Source organism: Balaenoptera physalus (genome assembly GCF_965194825.1).
Source record: "Balaenoptera physalus genome assembly, chromosome: 9".
NCBI lineage: Eukaryota > Metazoa > Chordata > Mammalia > Artiodactyla > Balaenopteridae > Balaenoptera > Balaenoptera physalus.
Window position 1 is genome coordinate 18,955,797 of NC_138888.1, and position 23,821 is coordinate 18,979,617.

At 34.8% G+C, this 23,821-nt stretch overlaps 1 protein-coding gene across 1 annotated transcript in view; it reads right to left on the reverse strand.

Annotated features, from left to right (window-relative positions):
- The window catches only part of ADGB (androglobin), a 167,508-nt gene that overhangs the window by 75,652 nt on the left and 68,035 nt on the right, over positions 1 to 23,821 (reverse strand). Inside the window, 6 exon segments of the mRNA XM_082475050.1 lie at positions 1,713 to 1,842; positions 6,507 to 6,597; positions 9,519 to 9,693; positions 14,567 to 14,661; positions 18,485 to 18,619; positions 22,781 to 23,028. Coding sequence (XP_082331176.1) covers positions 1,713 to 1,842; positions 6,507 to 6,597; positions 9,519 to 9,693; positions 14,567 to 14,661; positions 18,485 to 18,619; positions 22,781 to 23,028 — 874 coding nt within the window.

The following is a 23,821-nucleotide window of genomic DNA, read 5'->3' on the forward strand; positions in this document are numbered from 1 at the left end:
TAATGAAATAGTATGTGACTTTAAGAACAAAGACGCTCTTTAGGCATAGTGAAATTATCTCCAGTATTTACTAAGTAAAAACTTTAAAAAATTTCATTAAGTTTTGAGTAGAAAAAGGTGGAATATTGTGTGTTTCTTTATATTTACATAAAGACACCCTGAAAGTGTCCTACAGAGGGCAAAGCAGTGAAAGTGGGAGAAGTACTTACATGGAAACAAGACTTCTTGATGTATGCCTTATAATTTTATTTTTGAACATGCAAATATATTATGCATTAAAACCCTTTCACACCTACCACACTGGCAGAAGTTGAAACATCAGACAATATATGGGTTGGCCAGAATGTGGTGTGCAGAGAAAATTCTCATCCAGTGCATTTTATTGTAAGGTTAAAAGGTGAATGTCCTATGACCCGTCAGTGATACTCCCAGATTCATATCCTAGAACAGAGCTTCCTAGGCTAGTGTCCACTGGGGCCCATGGTTAGATTTCAGGAATCCATGAACATGGTTGCTTGAAAGATTATTTTCATCTTTAGCTGAAGTTCAGCATTCAGTTTTCTTCAGTTTTCAATTTATCAATGCAGGTGAGTAGCTACAGTGTTATTGGCAATAACTGTGACTTTATCCATGAAAGAAATCACAATATTTTACATTATATTAGAGTTGTTGCAAAATCTGAAATGTCACATGTGCTGATCACTACTTTGAAGTTACAGCAGTTATTAGGCCCATTGTTGCATTCCATGTGGTCACATCTTCCTGTCTACAGACACTCCTGTAACCTGAACTGCCCAACTATCTGGCAGCTATCCTTTAGTATACCTTCAACCACCAAATCGTGAAGTTGTATGTTCACACGGTGCTAACCCAGACAGCTGTTCTGCTTTCCACTGTTCCCTGTTGCCAATACTCAGCTCATACGCAGAAAGAGATAAGTTGTATTCATCGTGTGTTTTAGAAAATTGAAAAAGGGAGACATAACACATAAAAGTTCACAAACCCTGGAACTACAGAAACTCTTGCATGTGTGTACAGGGACAGTCAAGATGAGTCATGGTACCACTGCTTGCAATAGCAAGAAACAAAAAGCAATGAATGTAGCCATTAACACTGTGAAAGATGTTTTTAAATGGTAGACTAGTTATGTATTAAATACTTTTGACCAGTGAAATGAACGAACTGTAACATGTGGCAAAAGAGACAAATCTCATAAACAACATTAAGAAATCCCAGAAGAATTAATACAAGAGTCCACAAAAATAAAATGAGGATGACAATGAAACCAAGCTATATATTGTTCATAAACGTGTACATAACTGACAAAATTAGAAGAGTGTGGAGCGGACAAATACCAGACCTTGTATGGCAGGTAGGAGATACAATTCAGAAGAGACACACGTGGAACTTCCCTGGTGGTCCAGTGTTTAAGACTCTGTGCTTCCACTGCAGGGGGCACGGGTTCAATCCCTGGTTGGGGAACTAAGATCCCACATGCCATGCAGTGCACCCCCCCAAAAAAAAGAGAACACAGGAGACATCTATGAGAGATGAATATTCCACTTTCTAATCTAGAAGATGGGTACGTAAGAAGTTTATTTTCAGTATTCTTTATTCTGCTCAAATGCATTTATGTATAATATATTTCACAATTTAAGAAAAAAATTTTTTATAGTTAAGAATCAGGCTAATAATAAGAGTAACATAGTTACCTGAGACATATTTCTTGTCAACTGACTTAAGCCTGTCTGGCTAAAGGTTGCAGTTTCATCATTTTCAGTAAGGGAAGATAAACCAGATCCTGGAAGCACCCCTTTCTTAATCAAAGATCGTACAAAATGACTAATGGAAAAAAAAGAAAAAAACTTCTGTTACCTTAATCTCTTGTTTAAAGCTACTAATAAATAACTGCAGCTTTTATTGAGATATACTTGACATATAACATTATATTAGTTTCAGGTATACAACATGTTGATTCAATATTTGTATATATGGCAAAATGATAACTACAATTCTAGTTAACGTAGGCCACCACCACACACAGTTACAATTTTTTTTCCTTGCGATAAGAACGTTTAAGGTCCACTCTCTTAGTAACTTTCAAATATACAACACAGTATTATTAACAATAGTCACCACGCTGCACAGTATAGCCCCAGGACTTACTTATTTTACAACTGGAAGTTTGTCCCTTTTGACCCCCATCACCCATTTCATCCACCCCCATGCCCTGCCTCTGGCAGTCATCAGTCTCTTCTCCTGTACTCTGTATCTATGAGCATGTTTGCTTGTCTGTCTTTTTTAGATTCCACGTATAAGTGGGATCATAAGGTATTTGTCTTTCTCTGTCGGACTTATTTCACTTGAGATATCCTCAAGGTCCATCTATGTTGTCACAAAAATGGCAAGATTTCCTTCGTTTTGAATGGCTGAATAATATTCCGTTGCATAGTGATGTTTGGTCAACCATAGAAAGTTCTGATTTTTTTCATTTTATCATTCTCATTCTTTTACAACCAGTAATTTCTTTTGCTTCATGTTAAAAAATATTTAATTGCTATATATACTACTGAAGCAATATTCTCTATCAGTCACTGGAATGGTGTAAAAATTTTCTGGAACGCTATTTATTGTAAAGCTATGGTGGCCATCTTTGAATGTTGATGATCAGAACACATAGGAACCTGGCATTTAGAAGTGATTTAATTAAGTATCAGAGTAATGTAGCAGTGAAATAGGGCTTGGAGTCAAAAATTTAATGATGCACGTTGAGCCCTTAAGTTTACAACTGTGATATTTATACTAGCTACCCAAGCATACAGTATTTTCTTTCAAGTTATTGCTGACATGGGCTTCCCTGGTGGCGCAGTGGTTGAGAGTCTGCCTGCCAATGCAGGGGACATGGGTTCGAGCCCTGGTCCGGGAAGATCCCACATGCCGCAGAGCAACTAGGCCCGTGAGCCACAACTACTGAGCCTGTGCGTCTGGAGCCTGTGCTCCGCAACAAGAGAGGCCGCGATAATGAGAGGCCCTTGCACCGCGATGAAGAGTGGCCCCCACTTGCCACAACTAGAGAAAGCCCTCGCACAGAAACAAAGACCCAACACAGCCATAGATAAATAAATAAATAAATAAATAAACAAACCCAAAAAGTTGGAAAAAAAAAAAAAAGTTATTGCTGACATGACCCCAAATCAATGTTGCCACAGCTAGAAGTTTATGGGTACAATAAAAAGATATTTGTTATAGTACAAATATATTAGGTGTTTCAAAGATAAAATTAAATTTCATGTATATAGAACTTCCCATACTTTTGGATTTTTCCTTGCTAGTGTTCTGTAAAACTTGGTTCACCTCAAGCTAAATGTCTCTGAAACTGCCACTAGAGGGTAGCACAAACATATCTGTGAGGCTCTGATTCTCTAAAACAAGGCCAGGAGCCAGGACTGGGCAAACTGGGCATGTTGTTGCTACAGTGACAGTGTTCCAAGGAAAGGTAGTTGCATAGCACTCATTCTCCAGGGCTCGCCAAAAAACCGGCTTGCTCTTATGCTGACCTGAGAACTCTGACGGTACAGCAGTCAGGTACAAGGAAATGCCATTCACATGTTTTTGCTTTTGGCTCTGCCAGATAAAATGGATATACTAGGGAATTCATAACAGGTTCAAGCAGTGAATAGATTAGTTGAATCCAATCAAGTGTTGAAGTCACCTAGACCTGGGTTAAAGAATTTCATCCAACTTAATTAGGTTAAAAAGCTGAAAGAAAGCATAAGAAAATTAAGTAAGAGAGTCAACGTTGGAAATTCAGGTTATGAAACCAACGCATTTGTGGTCTCTCTTGGCATAGGGATTCTAGAAGTCTGTGTGTGACAGTTTGAATCCTGAGAAAATGTGTCCTGGTGGTGTATGCAGCTCTGGTTCATACAATCCGCAAAATATTTGAGTAATATGCAAACTCAATAAGCTAAGAGATAATAAAAAATTATTTGGAATGGTAAAATCATCATCTCAGTGGATAACACTAACTATAAAATTAATTAGAAAAAGTATAAAGCATTAATATTTTTATGTTAAGTTTAAGAAAATTCTGTCTTTATGCGGTATTTTGTATTGGTAACAGGTGAAAGAAGTGTAGCATGTTACATAATCCAACAAATTAGGCTATAAAATGTGTAGCTTTATATTTAATTTTAGGTTTATAATTAAGTTATAAGAAAATTTTGGTTTGTAAAAACTAATAGTGTACATAGGAAAAACCAAGGTTACCAAAAAACATTTTGATTATTTGAACTTTTAATGATGATTTATATAATTGGCAAGATTTTATTTGTGATTTTTGGCTTTTCAAGAATTACTTAAAGCAAAAATAAAATACAGTACTGTTGTAAATACAATTTAAAATGTTTAAATAAATTCTGCTAACTAAATTTATTTAAAACTTGTATAGAAATTAATAATTTATGTATAAAATAAGAATTTTTATGAGTTAAAATGAAAGTTTGAGGAAAACTAGATTTGCAAATACATAGCAGAACAAATTTTTAAAACCAAAGAAGCAGCAAATTGTTTTTTCTGCTTATAAAGCTCGACATGGCTAAATGCCATGTTTGTCTACTAGCGCTGCCTAGGGGGTCCCTCCTCACCCACTTTTCAGTGCATTGTTGATGCACAGAACTGCAGGAGCTTTAAGTTAAAACATTTGAATAATGTTTCTAATATTTTCAACTTAACTAGAGTCCATAAAATGTAAATTAACGGGCTATGATGTAAAGAAGCTCTAAAAGTAGGACAGTGCAATGAACAGACTTCTGATCTAAATTTTGACTGCTTTTATTCATCAACTTATATTCTTATCGTGGATTTTAATATATCTAAGAGAAGGATGAAACGTACCTAATGGTCATTATATTTGTGACCTATAAGCCGTTCAAAAATTTTAATGATGTTCTAGCAAAGTTTAAAAAAAAGTTCAAAAAAGTACACACATCATAAATGTAAAACTTGCTGAAAAATCACCAAGTAAATATGGCCATATCACCATTCAGATCAAGAGATATTAATATTACCAGCACTCCACAAGCCCTGCCAGATGTGCTTCCCAATCACAGCTAGCACTCCTCGCCACAGGTAACCACTATCAAGACTTCCAACACCATATATTGCTTTTTTTTTTCTTTTTAAAAATCTATATTCATAGAATAATTAAAACTAAACTGTATACTTTTTATACCAGATTTCTTTGGTCTAATATTTTTGTGTGTGACATTTATCCACGCTGATTTTTTTTGCAGTATTTCTTCTGCTTTATATCTATATATTATTGTATTATGTTTGTCTATGGTTTTACTATGATTATCTAGCGGCAGTTTTCTCCCCATTTACATTACTTGACTTTTTTTCAGAACTTGCTGAATCTTGACTTGATTTTTTTTAACTTTTGGTATAATATTGGCCATTATATTTTTATTTCATTATTATTCCCCAAACTCTCTATCCTCTACTTCTGAGACCCACTTGCAAGTATGTTGGTCTTTTTCAACTTTTCTTACATGTCCTTATTATACTTTTCCTCATTTTTTTTTTTGGTCTCCATACTTCAGTCTGGATATTATCTTTTGACCTGTTTTCCACTTTGCTAATTGTCTTTTTTTGCTGTATCTTATCTGTGATTAAACACATCCACTGAATTCTAAAATTTCAGTTATTATATTCCTTGGTTCTAGAATCCCTATTTTTTTAACCATTTTAAATACTATTATTTATTTTTATATTTTACAACTTTACTGAGGGATTATTGAAGTACATTTAACTGCACAAATTTAAAGAATAGATTTGATAATCCTTGATATATGTATATATCCATGTGTTAGTTATCAATTGCTTCATAACAAATCACCACACTTTTAGTGGTAATAATCATATCACCCACTATTCCTTCTCATTATTGCTATCTGTGGACTTCCTTTTCACCACTATGTACTCATTAAAAACGTTAGACCCAGGATGATAATTTTTATTTCTACCCCTATTGTCACATTCAAATATTAGTAAATTTGGATTCTTCCTCCCCTTCCTCCTTTTTCTTCTTCATTGTCTTTGCTGTTGTATTTAGTTAGCTCTTTTTTTCTCCTCTAGGACTGACAGACTTCACCTCCCAGGTTCTTATGACAATCATTTGATCTTGTGATTTAATTATCAGGTAATAACCAAAAACATTCCCCAGTGTTAATGTTTAAAGTAAAACAAAATACTGTGTTGTTCTAAAACAGAAGCCAAAACTGTAAAGCCAGACATATTTAGGCCTCATTTTGACCAATTCAAAATTTATCTTAACTGTTTATTACTGTGAAATAGAACCTAAAAATTTTATTTTCCTATGATCACTGCATTGACACAAACTTTAATACATTTGTCACCAAGGGATACATTTTTAACTGCACAAATCACAAAATGCTTCATCTGTTAACAAGATGAATTCATGGGAAAGAATGTTCTATACTTACGTTTCTGTTGGAATTGTAAATGCAGTCATTCTATAATTCAAAAACGGACTTGAAATCTCAAGAAACTGGTCAGGCTTCTTTATTACTAATTCTAAAAAGAAAAAGGTAGTGTGATGTACTTTTTAAAAAATCTTTCAAGATTGTATGTAAAATTTGACATTTAATGCAGTACTGATTAGATTAACTATTTACCCAGCAAATTTCAATAGAGTTAAGTAGAAATGTACTACGATACATAAAGTTTTGTATTAAAAAGGACTTTATAGATCCTACCAATATGAGATTTCTTTAGTCTATTTCTCAGTTGCTTTCCAGATTTACAACGTGAAACAATGAAGTCTCAAGGGAGAAAGTCAGCAATGTCTTCTGGAGTTATTACTTGGCATTTGCTGCTATTTCAAGTACACAAAAGACTTTCTATAAAACTCTTTTACTAAAAATGTGTTCTTTTAGTTAACCTCTACAACACAATTGCTCAGGACATGAAAAAAATGTGGACTAATACATGGAGATAGTGGAAGAACAGAAAACGTAACAAAGTAAGGGTCATAAGTAGAAAAGAAAGCAGTAGCCAAGAAAAATGTGGGTATTCCTAAAGATGTCTGAAGCTGACATAGAAGTAAATTCTCAATGGATATAGCACACAACCCACGCACTAACACGGTGAACATTGAAATTAAACATTAGGCATAATTATTTTAAATAAGCTCCTATAGCAGTGGAAAGGATGACCACAGGACGAAGAGAAGCGAGACTATAACACAGTGCATGTGACTTCTCTGTGCTTGTTCTGTGATAACCTCTATATTGATCTCTCTCTCTCCCTCCCTCTCTCTCTCGCTCTGTGTTTCCTGTTAATTTCACTTAAAATATTAAATCCAATAGAGAGAAGAAAGACAATGATGTGGTGAGCCTCAAAGCAGGACACTGCGGTTATGGAATCCCATCAATCCGTAGGTTTTCTTTCCCAGCTTACAATGGAGCTATCAAATTACACAGAATTACACAACAGTCAATATCAAAATCAGGAAGTAGCTGAATGTCCAGTATTTTTCCTTTCATTCAGCTATTCCTGATGTTCTGAATGAAGAATGGTTGTGTGGCTCTATGCATTTAACTAAGATATAGCATTCAGTGGTAAAAGATTTTCTTTCAAGCATCATGTGAATGCTGATCTTTGGTTGGAAAGACAGAAGAAGATAGGAAGGAAGGAGGGAAGGGAAGGAGGGAGGGAGGAAACTGGAAAGTTCTTGGAATCCAAAGCAACAGTTGGCACTTTGGTGGCACAAACAGCCTGTTGCAGGAACTCAAGGAATGTAAGGAAATAACTGAAATAATCAAGCAGGAGGGAGAGAGGCAGACAAGTCTAATAAAAAAAAAAAAAGATGAACTGACCATTTCTCCTGTATATCTAAACCAGATATTTCTTTAATCTTTGTTCTTTTCTGGCCAGGATAAAACATGTTGTGCTAGAAAACCTTTGCCACCAGCTGTACTGGTTGTATAAACGTAGGCAGAAAGAAAATGTGAGGAAAATTACATGGTTAACAGTTGTTATTTATATCTTAAAAACATGTAAATTATGGTTGGAAGTAGGAGGCAAGGAACAGGTAAATACTCCAATCTCTGTGGCTACTGTGGTTTTAGGATCCTGAGTACCAACGAGACTTACGTATTACCCTGTGACTGAGATATGTTTCCCCTGCACTGAAGGATAAGCAACACTTGAATTGGTAGCAGAAGCCACAGCAAGCACCATCAATAAGGGTACAAGACATGGTTCATAAGCCCAGCCACTTAAAGCTTATTTATATGCTTCTCGGGGATGCCTTTAGTAAACTGGCACCAGGTATGTTCATCGTGGCTTTGTCTTCATTGTTTATTCAAGGACAGGCCTGTGAACCCTAATGCAACAACTTCTAGACTGTGATGACCTGTTACTGGATGAATACAATTAGAAGATACTGAGGTATTGGAAAAGACAAAGGAAGAAAACGCGAAAGCAAGGAAATGAACACAAAAAAGATAACAAAAAAAGCTGTTTTTGAACAAAGATAATTTAAACTTTTCAGAATGGGAAATATATATACACACATACACACATATACATATGTAAACCATAGCACCACAATTCTTTATCACCCTTCATTAAAAATCGCAAGTATAAATTAGCTATGGAAAGGCCATATGTTTATGTTGAATTAACATAAACAAGTTATTCTTCTAAGCCATAATTTTTTAATTATTAGTTTTTCTTTTCTAATCCCCTCTCCTTATGATTTTTCATTTATGGTCTCGCTCATTTCTTCTCTCGCCATCTTGGTCTCTCTTCCATTCAAACGTGGTGCTCATGGTAAAAGGAGCAAAAATGAAGACTTGTAGAGAAAATGATTGAAGGAGTAAAGAATTAGACATGGATTATGAAGAATTTAGAAACAAAAGGTGAGAATAAGAACAAGGTGGGAACAGCCTCCCTGCCCCATTCTCAGCCTGTGTGAACCTGTGTATTTCTGAGCACAACTGCCATTCACTGTGGCTACATGACAACACTGACACAGGAACCAGCCCAGGGTAAAAGTCCTATTCCTATAGGAGTTCCAAACAGAAATCGGTCAATTCAAAGATTATGTCCTACAGGGCACTGTAGAATGATGCCCATGTTAGAAATTCACACCAGTGGCCTAACATATATGCTGCTTAACCTTCTATATTATTTACTACAAACCACTTTACTATCACAGTTATAATCACAATGCCGTCACCCAAAGAATGGCCTTTATATATCTGACCAGTTTAGACATGAAAACCAAACTGCTTGGCGTCTGAGATGTGCAGAATTAATGCTTTAAAGATTAAATTCGGATTAAAGACAAAATTCGGACATAAAATTAAATGAAGGTTTTAACTGTAATGTTGGGTTGTTTGCCTTGATATGTATCTCATTACAAATGAAACTATTAGAACTTCATAGAGAGAAATGTTAATAAGATTTTCAGACAATATGATTCATACCTTGAGCTTCATCTGTTATAACAGTTTCTTTTTTTTGACGAAGGAGTTTCCACGGAGGTATAGGAGGTAGTTTTGGTGGTGCTATAAGGGGGCAAGACCTAGTTCTTGTCACCAGCACAGGATGGCTACAGAGGTGGGAAAGCCCATATTCCCTAAGCTTCTCAGCAGAATCAGCCTAAAAGGTGGAAGGCAGATTTAAAAGGATTCTTGTATTTGCTTCATGCACTTAAGATAATACTTTTCGTCATTATAAAAATACTCTCACCACTAGAGAGACATAGTAGTAATAAGAAAAAAAATAACCACCCGTATTTCTACATTCCTTAACATGAGCACTATTACTCTTTGTATTTCTTTCCATCTTTTAAGTTATCTGGGGCCCCCTTTCCTTAGTTACAAAATGAGAGACTAGAACGAGAAGCCACTTTTCAGTTCTAAGAGTTTAAGATTCTCTGAGATTGCAGAAGTCTTAGTACATCAGTCTTGGTCCAAAATTAATCAGCTACTATTTTTATAGGTTAAAGCTTTGATGCAGTACTTAACATGTAAAGTCTTTGTTAGTTTGTTTTTTAAGCACCAGCAATTGCTACATAGTGTTCAAAATAAACCCACTGCCTTTAGCGCGTCAGGTCCATGAGGGTAAGTGGTTGCCTTGTCTACAGTTTATGTCCTCAGGCTCCCCCCACACGAAATCCTCATGATCACGCCTGACAATGGAGGCATTCACAGAAGGACAGAGGGTAGAGGCTGCCCTGTGTCCTGCCAGACCAAGTCGTTTCCCAGGCAGATGCTTTCCGTATTCGACGGTTCAGATCTCCTGAAGCCACTTGGCTTTGGAACAATTCAGAGTAAGATTTAAGTAGAAATTCAGTTACTGACTGATGGCTGAAATATACCATAAGTAATCAAAAAGTATGTGAAAGTTAAAGTAATGTACACTGTAGTCAAATTCTCATGTTCACGGTCTAAATGTTGAAACATTCAAAGTAAAATAAAATATTAACTACCTTAAAGTCAGTTTTGCCAGTAACTATTTTTCTTCCTAGTGATTTTGCATCATTGATTTCTATGTAAATAGCAATGTTTGAAAATGTAAATTTATAAAGCAGTCATTTAAATTGGGATCAGAAACCCACCTATTAGCCTATTCTAAATTATCGCCTCAGCTACAACATGCCTTGCTGTTGTGGCTGTTTTTCTATAGTTCAAACTATAGCTCAGTCTATAGTTGAGGTACAAAATAGGCGGGGGTATCCATGAGCTAGAACAGTTCTTCCTGAATCCAGAGATTAATTATGATTGTAATAATTAATAATTGTAAGAAAGAGTTAACAGTGCATTATTAACTCCAGTAGAGCCATTTAAAAGCATTATAAATATGGGAAATAAAGAGGAAAGCACTTCAATTTTTTTTTTTTTTTTAAAAAGGCCTAATTTAAAGGAGAGGAAAATGTCACATCCCCTTTATCCCATCTGTGAATGTTAACAATTCACTGAAAAAATTCAGAAACCCCTGGAATTATGCCTTAGAGTGGCTTAAAAATTTTTTTTCATAGATGTTATAAAGGCCAAACCTTTTTTGTATAACTTTAGCTCTGTCAAATTTTAGAAGTTTCCCAACACCTGTAAGGAACCCTTTCCAATAAGAATTTATGGAAGAATATATTGCTATTATTCACTAAGTTAATGTCTCGGTATAGTAATAAAAATACATTACTGTAAAATTTACATTTAAATAATATCCAAAGTAGTATTTATAAGTTGGATAATTCCCAGATAGTTTACCGTTCAAAAATTTGGTCTATGTATCTCAACTCCTTCTTACAATTGCAACCACAATTGTAGTCTGTTTGCTTTCTTTTTTGAGCTGCAGAGCATCAGAAAATAAAACTATTTAAGGCATTTAGAAAATGTAAGATATTGTATCAAATAATTAAGTATGGTATTTTCACCTATTGTATTGTTTGAATAATCCACAAAAGTACTAGCTTGATGTAAGGTATGTAAGCCAGTTTCTCATACTTTGTTTTATTTCCAACATACTACACAATACTTCTGAATGACATAAAGTAATGCTATTAATAATAGTTATAGTTCGATATTGAGAAACTTTGTTCAAGGGTCGCAAATTTCCTTAGATTAGAATTAGGGACAGAGAGAAATTTAGAATAGTGAAACATTCTAGTGAAATACTGAATAGGCCTTCAAGAAATATTGTTGAATAATTCATTATGTAAGACAAATTAGAAGTTTCCTTGCCCATAAAACCCTTTCACTCCCTTACCCCATCCCACCTCAGACATTCTAAAAGTAGGGTTTTGAGCAGATAGGGGAGGCTTTTTTAGAACTCCCAGCTCACCCATTTAAATAAAACTAAAACCATTTAGAAGACCCAGGAGCAAGAGAATGGGGGATAATGTGGGGTAATTCTTAACACTTTGTTTCTTCCCAAGTTTTTTTTTTTTTTATTCTTGCATTCTTTACCAATTCTTTAAATAAAGGAAAAGTATTGACTTTATTTTTACAGGCTGGTCTCATTGTCTTTGGGGTTAGAATTTTTTGCAATGTACGCCATTTAACAAAATTCCACTAGAACAGAACTTGTTTTCTGTAGATTCAGCTTGAAAATATTTTATCATCTTTACATTCTGATTTTTACCAGGAGAATGTGTTCATCCTAATAACTCATGTAAAAGAATCAGCAGGAGACTGTAACGTTGTAGTCAATTCATTACAGCCTTGAAGTTCATTTCATTACTCTTATAGACACTGGGCTCATTTCTGAAACTCTGGGCCCTTTAAGTCATTTCAACCCCCAAAAGGAGGATTTATAATACTCTGCACATCCTGGCTCCCTCCCACATCTCAAGCTGCCTCTAAGACTTCTCCCTTTGCAATCTGTTCAACCTCTAGCAGTCCCTCGAACCCAGTGGGTTCTCCTTCACCTTCAGACTTTCCCACATAAGCTTCCCTCTGCTTCAAGCACACTTTTTCCTGTTTTCCAGGCTAACATCTTAAAGCCACTGCTTAAACATTTTTTTTTCCCCCTTTGGGAAGACTTCCCTAGTCACCCACTAGAGAGAAAGATGTGTTTCTGCTATGTGTCCAATACTCATTTTTCCACTCCTTCATTAATTTATTTATTTGGTCACTCATTCAACTTTATTTTATTTGAATGCTACATCTACCATGTTCCAGGCGCCCTCTGTTATGCGAGTCTTCTAACTTTATTACTGTCGTTGCTCATCTGCCTTTCTCATTGACTCTTAACTTTGTGGGGAGCGTCCTTATTAATCATGTTCATCATGGTGTCCTCAGATCCCAGCTCATTGTTTAGGACATAATAGATAATTAATAAACATCTGTTGAATTAATGAATAAACATGAGAGTTTCTTTGTCTTTTCAATTAAAAATTTTGTGTTTACAGGTTAGTTTTTCAGTAGGACAGCAAAAAGTTCGAGTGGATTATTTCGCACCTTCTTTGTGTAATGAAGATGTAAATTCTATCTTTATATTTTTCGGTTTTAAAAAGTGTTTAAGTACTTCCCATACGTGAGGCCAGGACACTCCATAAAGCATGGCTCATGGTCTTTTGTAGTCCATGGTGTTAGACTACTGGAATATCTAAGACAACACCTAGGCCAAGGCTGGGTAAGGAGATTAAAAAAAAATCAGGGCTGACATAGCCAGCTCAAATCCTAACTCGGAAGGCTCGGAAGCCTGGGAAGCACACTAGGATTTAACCATGGCTAAAGGTAAATAACTTTGAATTAAAAACAGAGACACTGCCCCTTTCTCTACATTCATAATGGCACATTACGTTCTATTGTTTTGACAATATTACCCTTGGTATATTACAGATTTTCGCAGGAAGGAATGGTTTCTATCTAAAGAGAAAGAAGGAGGAGGAGCAGGAGGAGGAGGAAGGAGGGAAGGAAGGAAGGAAGGAAGGAAGGAAAGGAAGGAAAGGAAGAAGAAGGAATGGTAACACTATATGCCCCTTGGGCAAATCATCCAGAAGATAAATGTAATGCACATAGTAAAGTGCAATAATCATACAATTGAAACAATGTAAAACATATAGAATTCTAGCAATACGATGTTGGATGTCTAAAAGTTCCCCAAAGTGTTAGGAATCAATACAAATACAATAGGTTGTTTTCTAAGTAGACTGAAGAGTAATCTGACTTTACTCTTTAAAAGGGAAGGAGAAAAATGATTTTTATGTTCCAGAACCAAAGATAACTTAAAAAATTATGGCAAACCAATGCATCCCATGTAACTATTAAATATTATGTTGTCAAATACTTCACGTCATGGGAAAATGTTAATGATACAGTGTCAAGTGAAAAAGCTGGTTTCTAAACAGAAAGTAAAATAGAATTCCCCTGTGTAAAAAAATTTATACACATGTACACATAGAAAATATGCAGACAAGAAAAAAAGTCAAAGTGTATATGCCAAAATGTTAATAGTGTCTATGACTAGGTATTTATACTATGAATAGTTTAATTTTATTACCTTTGTCCATATTTTCTAAGTTTTCTATAAGTTGTTAGATTTATAAGAAAAAAGCAATTAACATTTTTGTGTGTATTACTTTAAGATACAATGAGCTCATAGCAGTGGTTTACTAGCCCTCAATATGCATTTATTTAAGTTGTCTTAGGTTAAGAATATGTGTATGAGCTGTTTATAGAAAGATGATTTATTATTATTTAGGAATGACTTACACACTTCTCACTGAAATATATAATTTGATGCCTTTTGTTTACAATGAAAGGAATTGATAAAAATATATGAGACTACATCCTTTTTTTTTTTTTTTTTGTAGTTAAAACTATTGCAATCATCTAAGAAAATTTTGGATGTTCCAGGTCCCTGTACCTAAGTGCCTAATTATAGAGATAACAAGACTAAAATTCAGGAATGCAATTTTGATTAAATTCTGATATACCTTCTACTACAAGTAAACACAAACACACAGGCACACGTACACACACACACACCATAAATTATACTGAATTTCTTGGCCTTGAGTACTTACCATCTTCTCTAATAAAAAGATCTTCTTTTCAAACAAATAGAGAGGTGTAAAGGTAGCATATACAACCATCTGAGGGGACTGTATTGCTGAAGAACCTGTAAAACCAAACACATATTGCGTCATGGAAATTCTAGCCAAAATGGAACTGGCAGGTCGTGGTAGACTGTTCAAATTCCTTAATGAACTTACCTTTGCTGATGAAATATAGGTAAATGACTCTACATGCATTTAATAAATGTTAAATCTCAAATGTGCATCTATTTTATAGAATGTCTCATCAGTGTTACCTTCACAATAGTACCATATAATTCATTAAGAAATCATTTTACTTCATTGTAAAACAGTTATTACATAAACTCACTCTAGCGATCTGTCAATGTAACTTAGCTTTCATAGAATCTTTATTTTGAATTTAAGGAATTCTGGGAGTTTCTATGTCATTTCAAGTAGAAAGAAAACATAAATAAATTAATCCTCCCATGAAGAAGGGAACTAAGAAGGTAACTTAGTTTGGAATGTTTAATGCCTGTAGATTTGCTCCTGAACATCAATATTTATTCATGTGTTCCTTAATATCCCTGAAATTACCCCATTTGATTCATGATGCTTTTGCTCTTTAAAGATTCTGGCCAAAATAATAGAATTTATTTTCCTCTATTGTTTTTATTTTTAATTAAAAGGTTTTGATTTATTCCTTTAAAATTCACGCACTTAACAAAAACAGAAATATAGATCAATGGAACAGGATAGAAAGCCCAGAGATAAACCCACGCACATATGGTCACCTTATCTTTGATAAAGGAGGCAAGAATATACAGTGGAGAAAAGACAGCCTCTTCAATAAGTGGTGCTGGGAAAACTGGACAGCTACATGTAAAAGTATGAAATTAGAACACTCCCTAACACCATACACAAAAATAAACTCAAAATGGATTAAAGACCTAAATGTAAGGCCAGACACTATAAAACTCTTAGAGGAAAACATAGGCAGAACACTCTATGACATAAATCACAGCAAGATCCTTTTTGACCCACCTCCTAGAGAAATGGAAATAAAAACAAAAATAAACAAATGGGACCTAATGAAACTTAAAAGCTTTTGCACAGCAAAGGAAACCATAAACAAGACAAGAAGACAACCCTCAGAATGGGAGAAAATATTTGCAAATGAAGAAACTGACAAAGGATTAATTTCCAAAAGTTACAAGCAGCTCATGCAGCTCAATATCAAAAAAACAAACAACCCAATCCAAAAATGGGCAGAAGACCTAAATAGACATTTCTCCAAAGCAGATATACAGATTGCCAACAAACACATGAAAGAATGCTCAACATCATTAATCATTAGAGAAATGCAAATCAAAACTACAATGAGATATCATTTCACACCGGTCAGAATGGACATCATCAAAAAATCTACCAGCAATAAATGCTGGAGAGGGTGTGGAGAAAAGGGAACCCTCTTGCACTGTTGGTGGGAATGTAAATTGATAAAGCCACTATGGAGAACAATATGGACGTTCCTCAAAACACTAAAAATAGAACTGCCATATGACCCAGCAATCCCACTACTGGGCATATACCCTGAGAAAACCTTAATTCAAAAAGAGTCATGTACCAAAATGTTCATTGCAGCTCTATTTACAATAGCCAGGACATGGAAGCAACCTAAGTGTCCATCAACAGATGAATGGATAAAGAAGATGTGGCACATATATACAATGGAATATTACTCAGCCATACAAAGAAACGAAATTGAGTTATTTGTAGTGAGGTGGATGGACTTAGAGTCTGTCTTACAGAGTGAAGTAAGTCAGAAAGAGAAAAACAAATACTGTATGCTAACACATATACATGGAATCTAAGGAAAAAAAGAAAAAAAAGGTCATGAAGAACCTAGGGGTAAGACGGGAATAAAGACACAGACCTACTAGAGAATGGACTTGAGGATATGGGGAGGGGGAAGGGTAAGCTGTGACAAAGTGAGAGAGTGGCATGGACATATATATACTACCAAACGTAAAATAGATAGCTAGTGGGAAGCAGCCGCATAGCACAGGGAGATCAGCCCGGTGCTTTGTGACCACCTAGAGGGGTGGGATAGGGAGGGTGGGAAGGAGGGAGATGCAAGAGGGAAGAGATATGGGAACATATGTATATGTATAACTGATTCACTTTGTTATAAAGCAGAAACTTACACACCATTGTAAAGCAATTATACTCCAATAAAGATGTTAAAAAAGAAAAAAATTCACGCACTTACATTTCACTGCACTAGATAATATGTTTATTGAAGAATAATATCTTTAGAACCACAATATATAAATTAGATGTGAACCCTGGATCACTCTAAAATGGATTAAGATGTGAAATATGCCAAGCTTGTAAAAATATGTTTTAACATTTAAAAAGTAAACTTTGTATATGTAGGGGAGCAAAATTTGTCACCTTAAAATGTGTCTCTTTGTCATGAGGATTATTTTAGGCTTTTTTTTTTTTTTAAGAACAGAGTACTCAGGAATTCTTTCTTTTTACCTCCCCCTTAACTGCCTAAAAGAATTCAGATAAAGGGCCTGGTCCAGGAAGAGCACTGTCACCAGAGATACCTACAAAGAATATGGGCTAAGTGTGGTAGGGCAGGGCCTAGAGACAAGAGTCCTCTCTGTGTCCCACTGCCTCTGCATGGTAGAGCAAACATGTTTACCAAACATTTGCTTTTCAATCTCCAGGTGAATTGCCTTCCTCCCTTTTGAAGTCACAAACCCCCGACCCCCTTTTCTTTCTCTCAGATGGTAGATAAGCCTCAATTGCCTAACCTGTCCTTGGGTTTCATTTTTCTTATGAGGCCTCATACATACATAATTATTATTCTTTTTCTTCTGTTAATCTGTCTCATGTCAATTTAATTCTTAGACCAGCTAAAAGAACCTGGAGAGAGTAGAGGGAAATTTTTTCCTTCTCTAACACATATTTTTCATGCAGCAGAGATCTGAACCCAGGCAATTTTACTCCACAACCCAAACTTTGAACCACATTCTGTATCTAGAGGTTGACTTAACTATGAGTTTGGTAGGAAAAAAGGCATTGTTACCATCATTTTCACGAAGAAAGAAACTCAGAGAAAGGTTTAGCCATTCTCACAAACATGAATAATTATCAGTAACTTTGGGACTGTTATGTCATCCACTATCAAAAAAGATTGCTTAAGGCATCACTATAAGAAAATAATTTTTTATATAAAATTAAAAATATAATGACTAGCGTTTGTATTTTCTCTACCAAACCACCAGACATGTTTCTGTAAAAATACAAAGCCAGAACTATGAAAATGCTCTCACAAAAAAACACAGTAATGTATTAAGAAAGAAGACAAAATGAAAAAAAAACAACTAGATAAAGCATAGTGCTGGAGGTAAATGGACATGTTTTCATGTAAAGAAGGATGAACTGAGAATTATGATATACACTCTGGAAGCACCAAGATAGATGACCCAATGTTAGGACTATAAAGTTTAAAATATATATTTTATATATCAACATATATATAAAATTTACACAGAGGAGGACATATATTAATACATATTAATATATAATTATATATTTATAGAAATATATTTATATATTTTATAATAAAAATATGTGTACTAACATATAATATATATTTTTATTAGTATTATATATCCTCCTTCATGTAAACACTTCTGTGACTGTTGTACCATAAGAACTTGGATAACATTGTCTCATATGTAGGATCTTGCTCTGTTATGTATAACCATCTGAGGGCCTAACAATTATGGGCAACCTTGAAAAGCTTATTTAGACATGTCTAAACAGGAAATACATTTCTATGCTCCAATATTTTCCAGCATTTTAGGAAATAAGTACAATAATTATTATTCTAGGAGACTGAGAACTTACAATCTGACAGAGACTGTAGAGAATATTGTACGTCTGATGAGGGCCTTGAACCATGAAGAGACCATTTGAATTTTTCCTTTTCTTTTTCCTTCTCTCCATCTTTACTCCTCTTCTTTCCAAGGTCTTTTGCATCGGCTTTCTCCAACACATTAAAAAAATGTAATAAATCTTTTAACTACAAAACCTCAATGTATGTTGCTTATTAAGTCATTGTGTTGAAAAGAAAGTTAAATAGTAGTATTTAACTTATTTAAGTGTAAAAAAATAGACATAAATTTCCCCAAGTACTACTCACCTCAAATTAGTAACATCAAAATAAAGCAAAAGAAAACTTTGAAAATTGACATGTATTGTGAAAGACATGCAGCATTATTTATTATTGATTACACATAATTTTATGTTAAATGTAGATGATCAGTTAAATATAATTTATTCATATAAAATCATGGTGTCAGGCTGATTTTCTCATTTAAAAAAGAAAAAAAAAAAAAACCAGCAAAGAAAGTACTTAAAGTTGAGTCCTAAATGTGGAGCCCTCTTAGATCTTCTTGCCAAAAAATAAATAAATAAATAATTTTTAAAAAAAGAAAGGATATTGGAGACTGCAGCCAAAAAAATAATAATAAATAATTAAAAAAAGAAAAAGATCTTCTTTACTTGGGGCTTGCATTTCAAGAAACACAGCTTTCTGCCTCCAGAATATCTTCTGGTGGAAACTGGCCAGCAACCAACGTCCACAAACCAACATCTGATTGTCCACATGTTGTGTGTAGTAAAACCCAGTACCCAGAACCATCTACCATTTGAATTTCCATTCACATTTACATTTCTATGAAACATGTTCTCCTTCAACTGAAAAAAAAACCCCTAAGCTTTTTTATTTCCTAATAAATCCCTTCCAATTCTAAAACAGAAATTTCAAATTTCTGCCATTCATTCGTTCATCATTTGCTAAACTTGTAATCACCATTGATCAGGTTTTTTTTTTTAATTTGCATAAATAAAAACTATAACATTAACAACTTGTACTGTTCCTTAGCTTCTAAAGTAAATCTATCTCATAGCTTTTATAGTAGATTTAACATCTATGTTAGACACAAAGGCAAAGATAACTATAACTTTAAGTGTAGGATGAGATACTTTATTGGGAATCAAGTATAAAAAATAGATTATCAGAATTTTATTTTGTGGCTTTTCTATAAATATTTGACTTAAAACTAATTATAGGTAATAATATATGACTTCATGTATGATTTTAAATTGGGATTTTAAAAGCCTTTAAATGCCTATTCAGAATTCATAATTTAAAATAATATAGTATATAATAAAAATTATAAATAGAAAAACACACTTTTCACATAGAAATTTGGAAAGTATGCAAAAATGTTTATCAAAATGTGTTTTTGCCAATACCATGAGTAAATCTGTTGCTCCTCTGTCACCTCATTTCACCCATCTGGCCAACCCCTCTAAATAAAAGTAGCAGCTGACTCCTACTAGACATGGCCTTCCTCTAGTTCTGCAAGCTTCTGCCACATCTATTTTAAATAACAACGAGAACCTTCATCTCCACCTCCACCTCACTCTCAGCTCGTAGAGAATAGAAGCCTTTAGTCAGAAACCCTCAGCTTCTCCCTATCAAACCCATTCATCCACTGACATGTGCATCTGTCCTCTCCCATGCCCTGTGCCCACCCGTTAGGATGGAGGAGACTTTGCTCCCTGGTTTGGTCCAATCCCTTCACCTGGGCTCTCTGGAAACCTACACTACGGCTGTCATGTCAACTGCATCTTCGCAATCACTTAAAAGTACTTCTTCATCAGGTAAAAATTTAAATATCTTTCACGGATCCCTCACATTCTCTGTCAGCTTCTACTTTGTCGCTCTCCTGTTCTTCACAGACAAACTTCTAACAGGGGTGTTTATACATTATTTTACTTCCCACTTATTTCTTAACCTCGCCAATGTGTCTTCCACTCCCATCACTTACCAGTGCCCAGTGACCTCCATATCACAAAATCCAGCAGAGAAACTTGAATTGTCCTCATATTTCAACTCTCAACACTACTTGACACAATCTCCCTGATTCTTAAAACACTCTTTTCCTTTGACTTCAGTAGCAACATGCTCTGCTGGTCTTCTTCCTGTTTCTCTGGTCATCCTTTAACCTCTTTTGCCAGCTCATTATTTTGTACCCAGTTCTCAGATATTTAGCTTATTTAAGGCTGAGTCTTAAGCTTCTTAGTCTTCTCACTTTATGCCATCTCCTTGGGAATATCATTCATTGTTTAATTTGGCATGCATTTGTCAATGATTCCCAAAAATATATCACCAGCCTGGAACTCCTGACATGAAAGTACACTTGATTTCTTAAAGGCACATCAAATTCAATATGTTCTGAGTCATTCTGTGATCTCTCCTCATAAAGCCGTTCCTCTTTTGGCATTACCCCTCTCAATAAAAGGTATTACCATCTATCCAGTTTTGGAAGTCAGAATTCTGCACATCATCTTTGCCACATTCTGCCATTTTTTACATTTTAAATATCTCTCAATCTTTTACTTTATCTGCCTCTCCACTATGACTGTCCTATTACCCTATGCCAAGCTCCTATTGTCTCTGACCTGAGCTGATGCAAAGGTCTCCAAATAGTTTTTTCTATGTCCACTCATGTCACTGACTCTCCACCCCCACGTGCACACCAAATTATTTTCTTCTCAGAGAACCAGAATATCCTTTTGAAAACGTGAAATAGATCATGACTCAACCCTAAACTTCATTAGCCGTCAATTGCTCCTTGGTAAAGATCAATCATCTTAACATGACCTGGAGGATTTGACATGATCGCTATCCTATCTACTTCTCCAGGCTCTTCTTAAGCCACTTTATTCCACACATCCTCTCCTCCAGCTAAACATATCTTCTACCAGGTCTTCCAAATCATTGTCATTCCTGCTACTTCTTCATAATATTTATATCTGCTGTCTCCTCTACCTAGAATGCTCTAGAATGCTCTTCCCTTCTCAGTCCTTAATCTTCCTCCAGATATTCCTATCATCTTTGCAAACACAGCTCAAAATTCCTTAGGGAATTCTTCCTTGATGCCCCAGATTAGGTCTTTCATATGAACTCCTAAAGTTTCCTGTATTTCCCTTCAAGACTCATGTATTAGTATGTATTTATGATTTTTAAAATTAATGTTAGTCCCACTCACTAGTCCTTAGCTCTAGGAAGTGAGTTCCACACCTGATTTTGTTCATCAAGTTATCACTAATTCTTGGAACACTTACTGATATTCTCAGCAAGTAGTATGTTGAATGGATTGTAAAATGGAGGGATGGATAGACAGAAGTTAACTTGTGATACATGAGAAAGGGATTCCAGGTTCAAATTAATTTAGGATACACTGGGTAAAACAAATTTAATCTGGCTTTTTTTTGCTTTCTTTAATAAACGAATGCACATTAGATCATTTTAAACGGCACTGACGATAGGCAGATATCACACACACAATTTTTTTGTATATTTTTGAGGAACATTTACAGTAATTATTTCTGGGCAGTATATAGTTGGAAATGCTGGTTGATAAGATCTAGATAAGGACAAAATATCAATATCTTATAAAACATAAACATTTGAAAGATCATTATAGATGCTATCACAGTACACAAAAAGCTGAGTATTTTCTAGTATATTTAACTCTACTATACAAGCATTATTGTTCATATGTATGGCTATATGAAATACTTTAGAAAACATAAAATAAATAATGATTAAATATATTTCCCACTTAAGAAGAAATGCTCCTACACTTTGTAAAATAACTCGAAAATTTTTTTTCCAGATTTTAACTTTCACCTTACAATAACCTGCAAATCATAATCTAATCTATGTCCATTTCACACTTCCTGAAAAGGAAAACAGGACAACATTTCTCCTTTGGTATTCTGGTCCATTCCACTCTACATATAACATATAAGAAAGATGTGTTTAAGGGAAATTGAAAACTTAATGTGTTTTTCTATATTAATAATATATTAATTTAGTATCATCAAAATATATAATTGCCTTTGATTTTTAAGGAGAGCAAAATATAGTAGAATAATTAACATATGGTAAACACCATTGCAAGTTCTAATATCTTGGAAAGAAAGAACCTTAATTACATGACTGTTTTCACAACACTTAATAAATATAATGACAATAAATAATCATTAAATTAAGCAATGACTAAACTATAAAGTGTTTATATATAATACCCATATTGAATAACATCATGATATAAAATGTCTTACCCTTTAAAACTCTGTCACTTTTCTCAGGTAATTTTAGTGTTGTTGCTGAACCTTCAGGTTTGAATTCCTTGCCATCTTTCATTTCTTTGCCATCTTTCACTTCTTTCCCATCCTTCATGTCTTTCCCTTGTTCTTTCAATTTGGCATCTATGTCTGTTATTTTGCTTTCAGAGCTGGACTCATCCGACAGCTTAAACTCGGGCAATATTTCTCTCAAGAGCTCCCAAACTTTGTCCATATATCCTGGGCTTAGGTAAAAAAACAACATTAATTTCCAAATTAAGTTTTTTATTCCACATCAAGAAATTACCGACAGAAAAAAATCAACTTGCTATTTCAAAAAACCAATTACAATAGTTACTTCACATGTTAGTTAAAAACACCATTATGTGCTTATTTATTCAACAAGCTTTGATTGAGTGCCTACTCTGTGGTGGGCTTTGCTGATGCAAGGAGACCAAACACAGAGTTCCAGTTAAAGATGGTGATGTAGGAAGATTTTGAACTCACCTCTTCCTATGGACACAACAAATCTACAGCTACATACAGAACAATTTCCTCTGAAAATAATAAAAAAAACTAGCTGAGGAATTCCTTAATATTTGGCAAATGAGAAAAAAAAACATACTGAAGTGGCTAGGAGAGGCTGAGACATGGTCTTGCCATAAACCTCACACAGTGTGGGCACACACAGTTTGGAGGGAGCTCACATCCCTAAGCTTTTCCCTGAAGAGTGAAGGGTTTGAACCCCACATAATGGCACCCCAACTTTTAAGACCTGCAGATCAGAGACAAGCTCCCAAAACATCTAGTTTTGAAAGCCAGCAGGGCTTGCATCAATGAGGCCCACAAGGCTATAGCAAACTCAGAAAGACTTCTTAAAGGGCTCTCACGGACTCACCCATCCCAGGACTCACCCATAGAAGAGCACCCAGTAGGAGACTAATATCCCACTTTCACCAATGAATAGATCATCCAGACAGAAAATCAATGAGAAAACATTGGCCTTGGGACTTCCCTGGCGGTCCAGTGGTTAATACT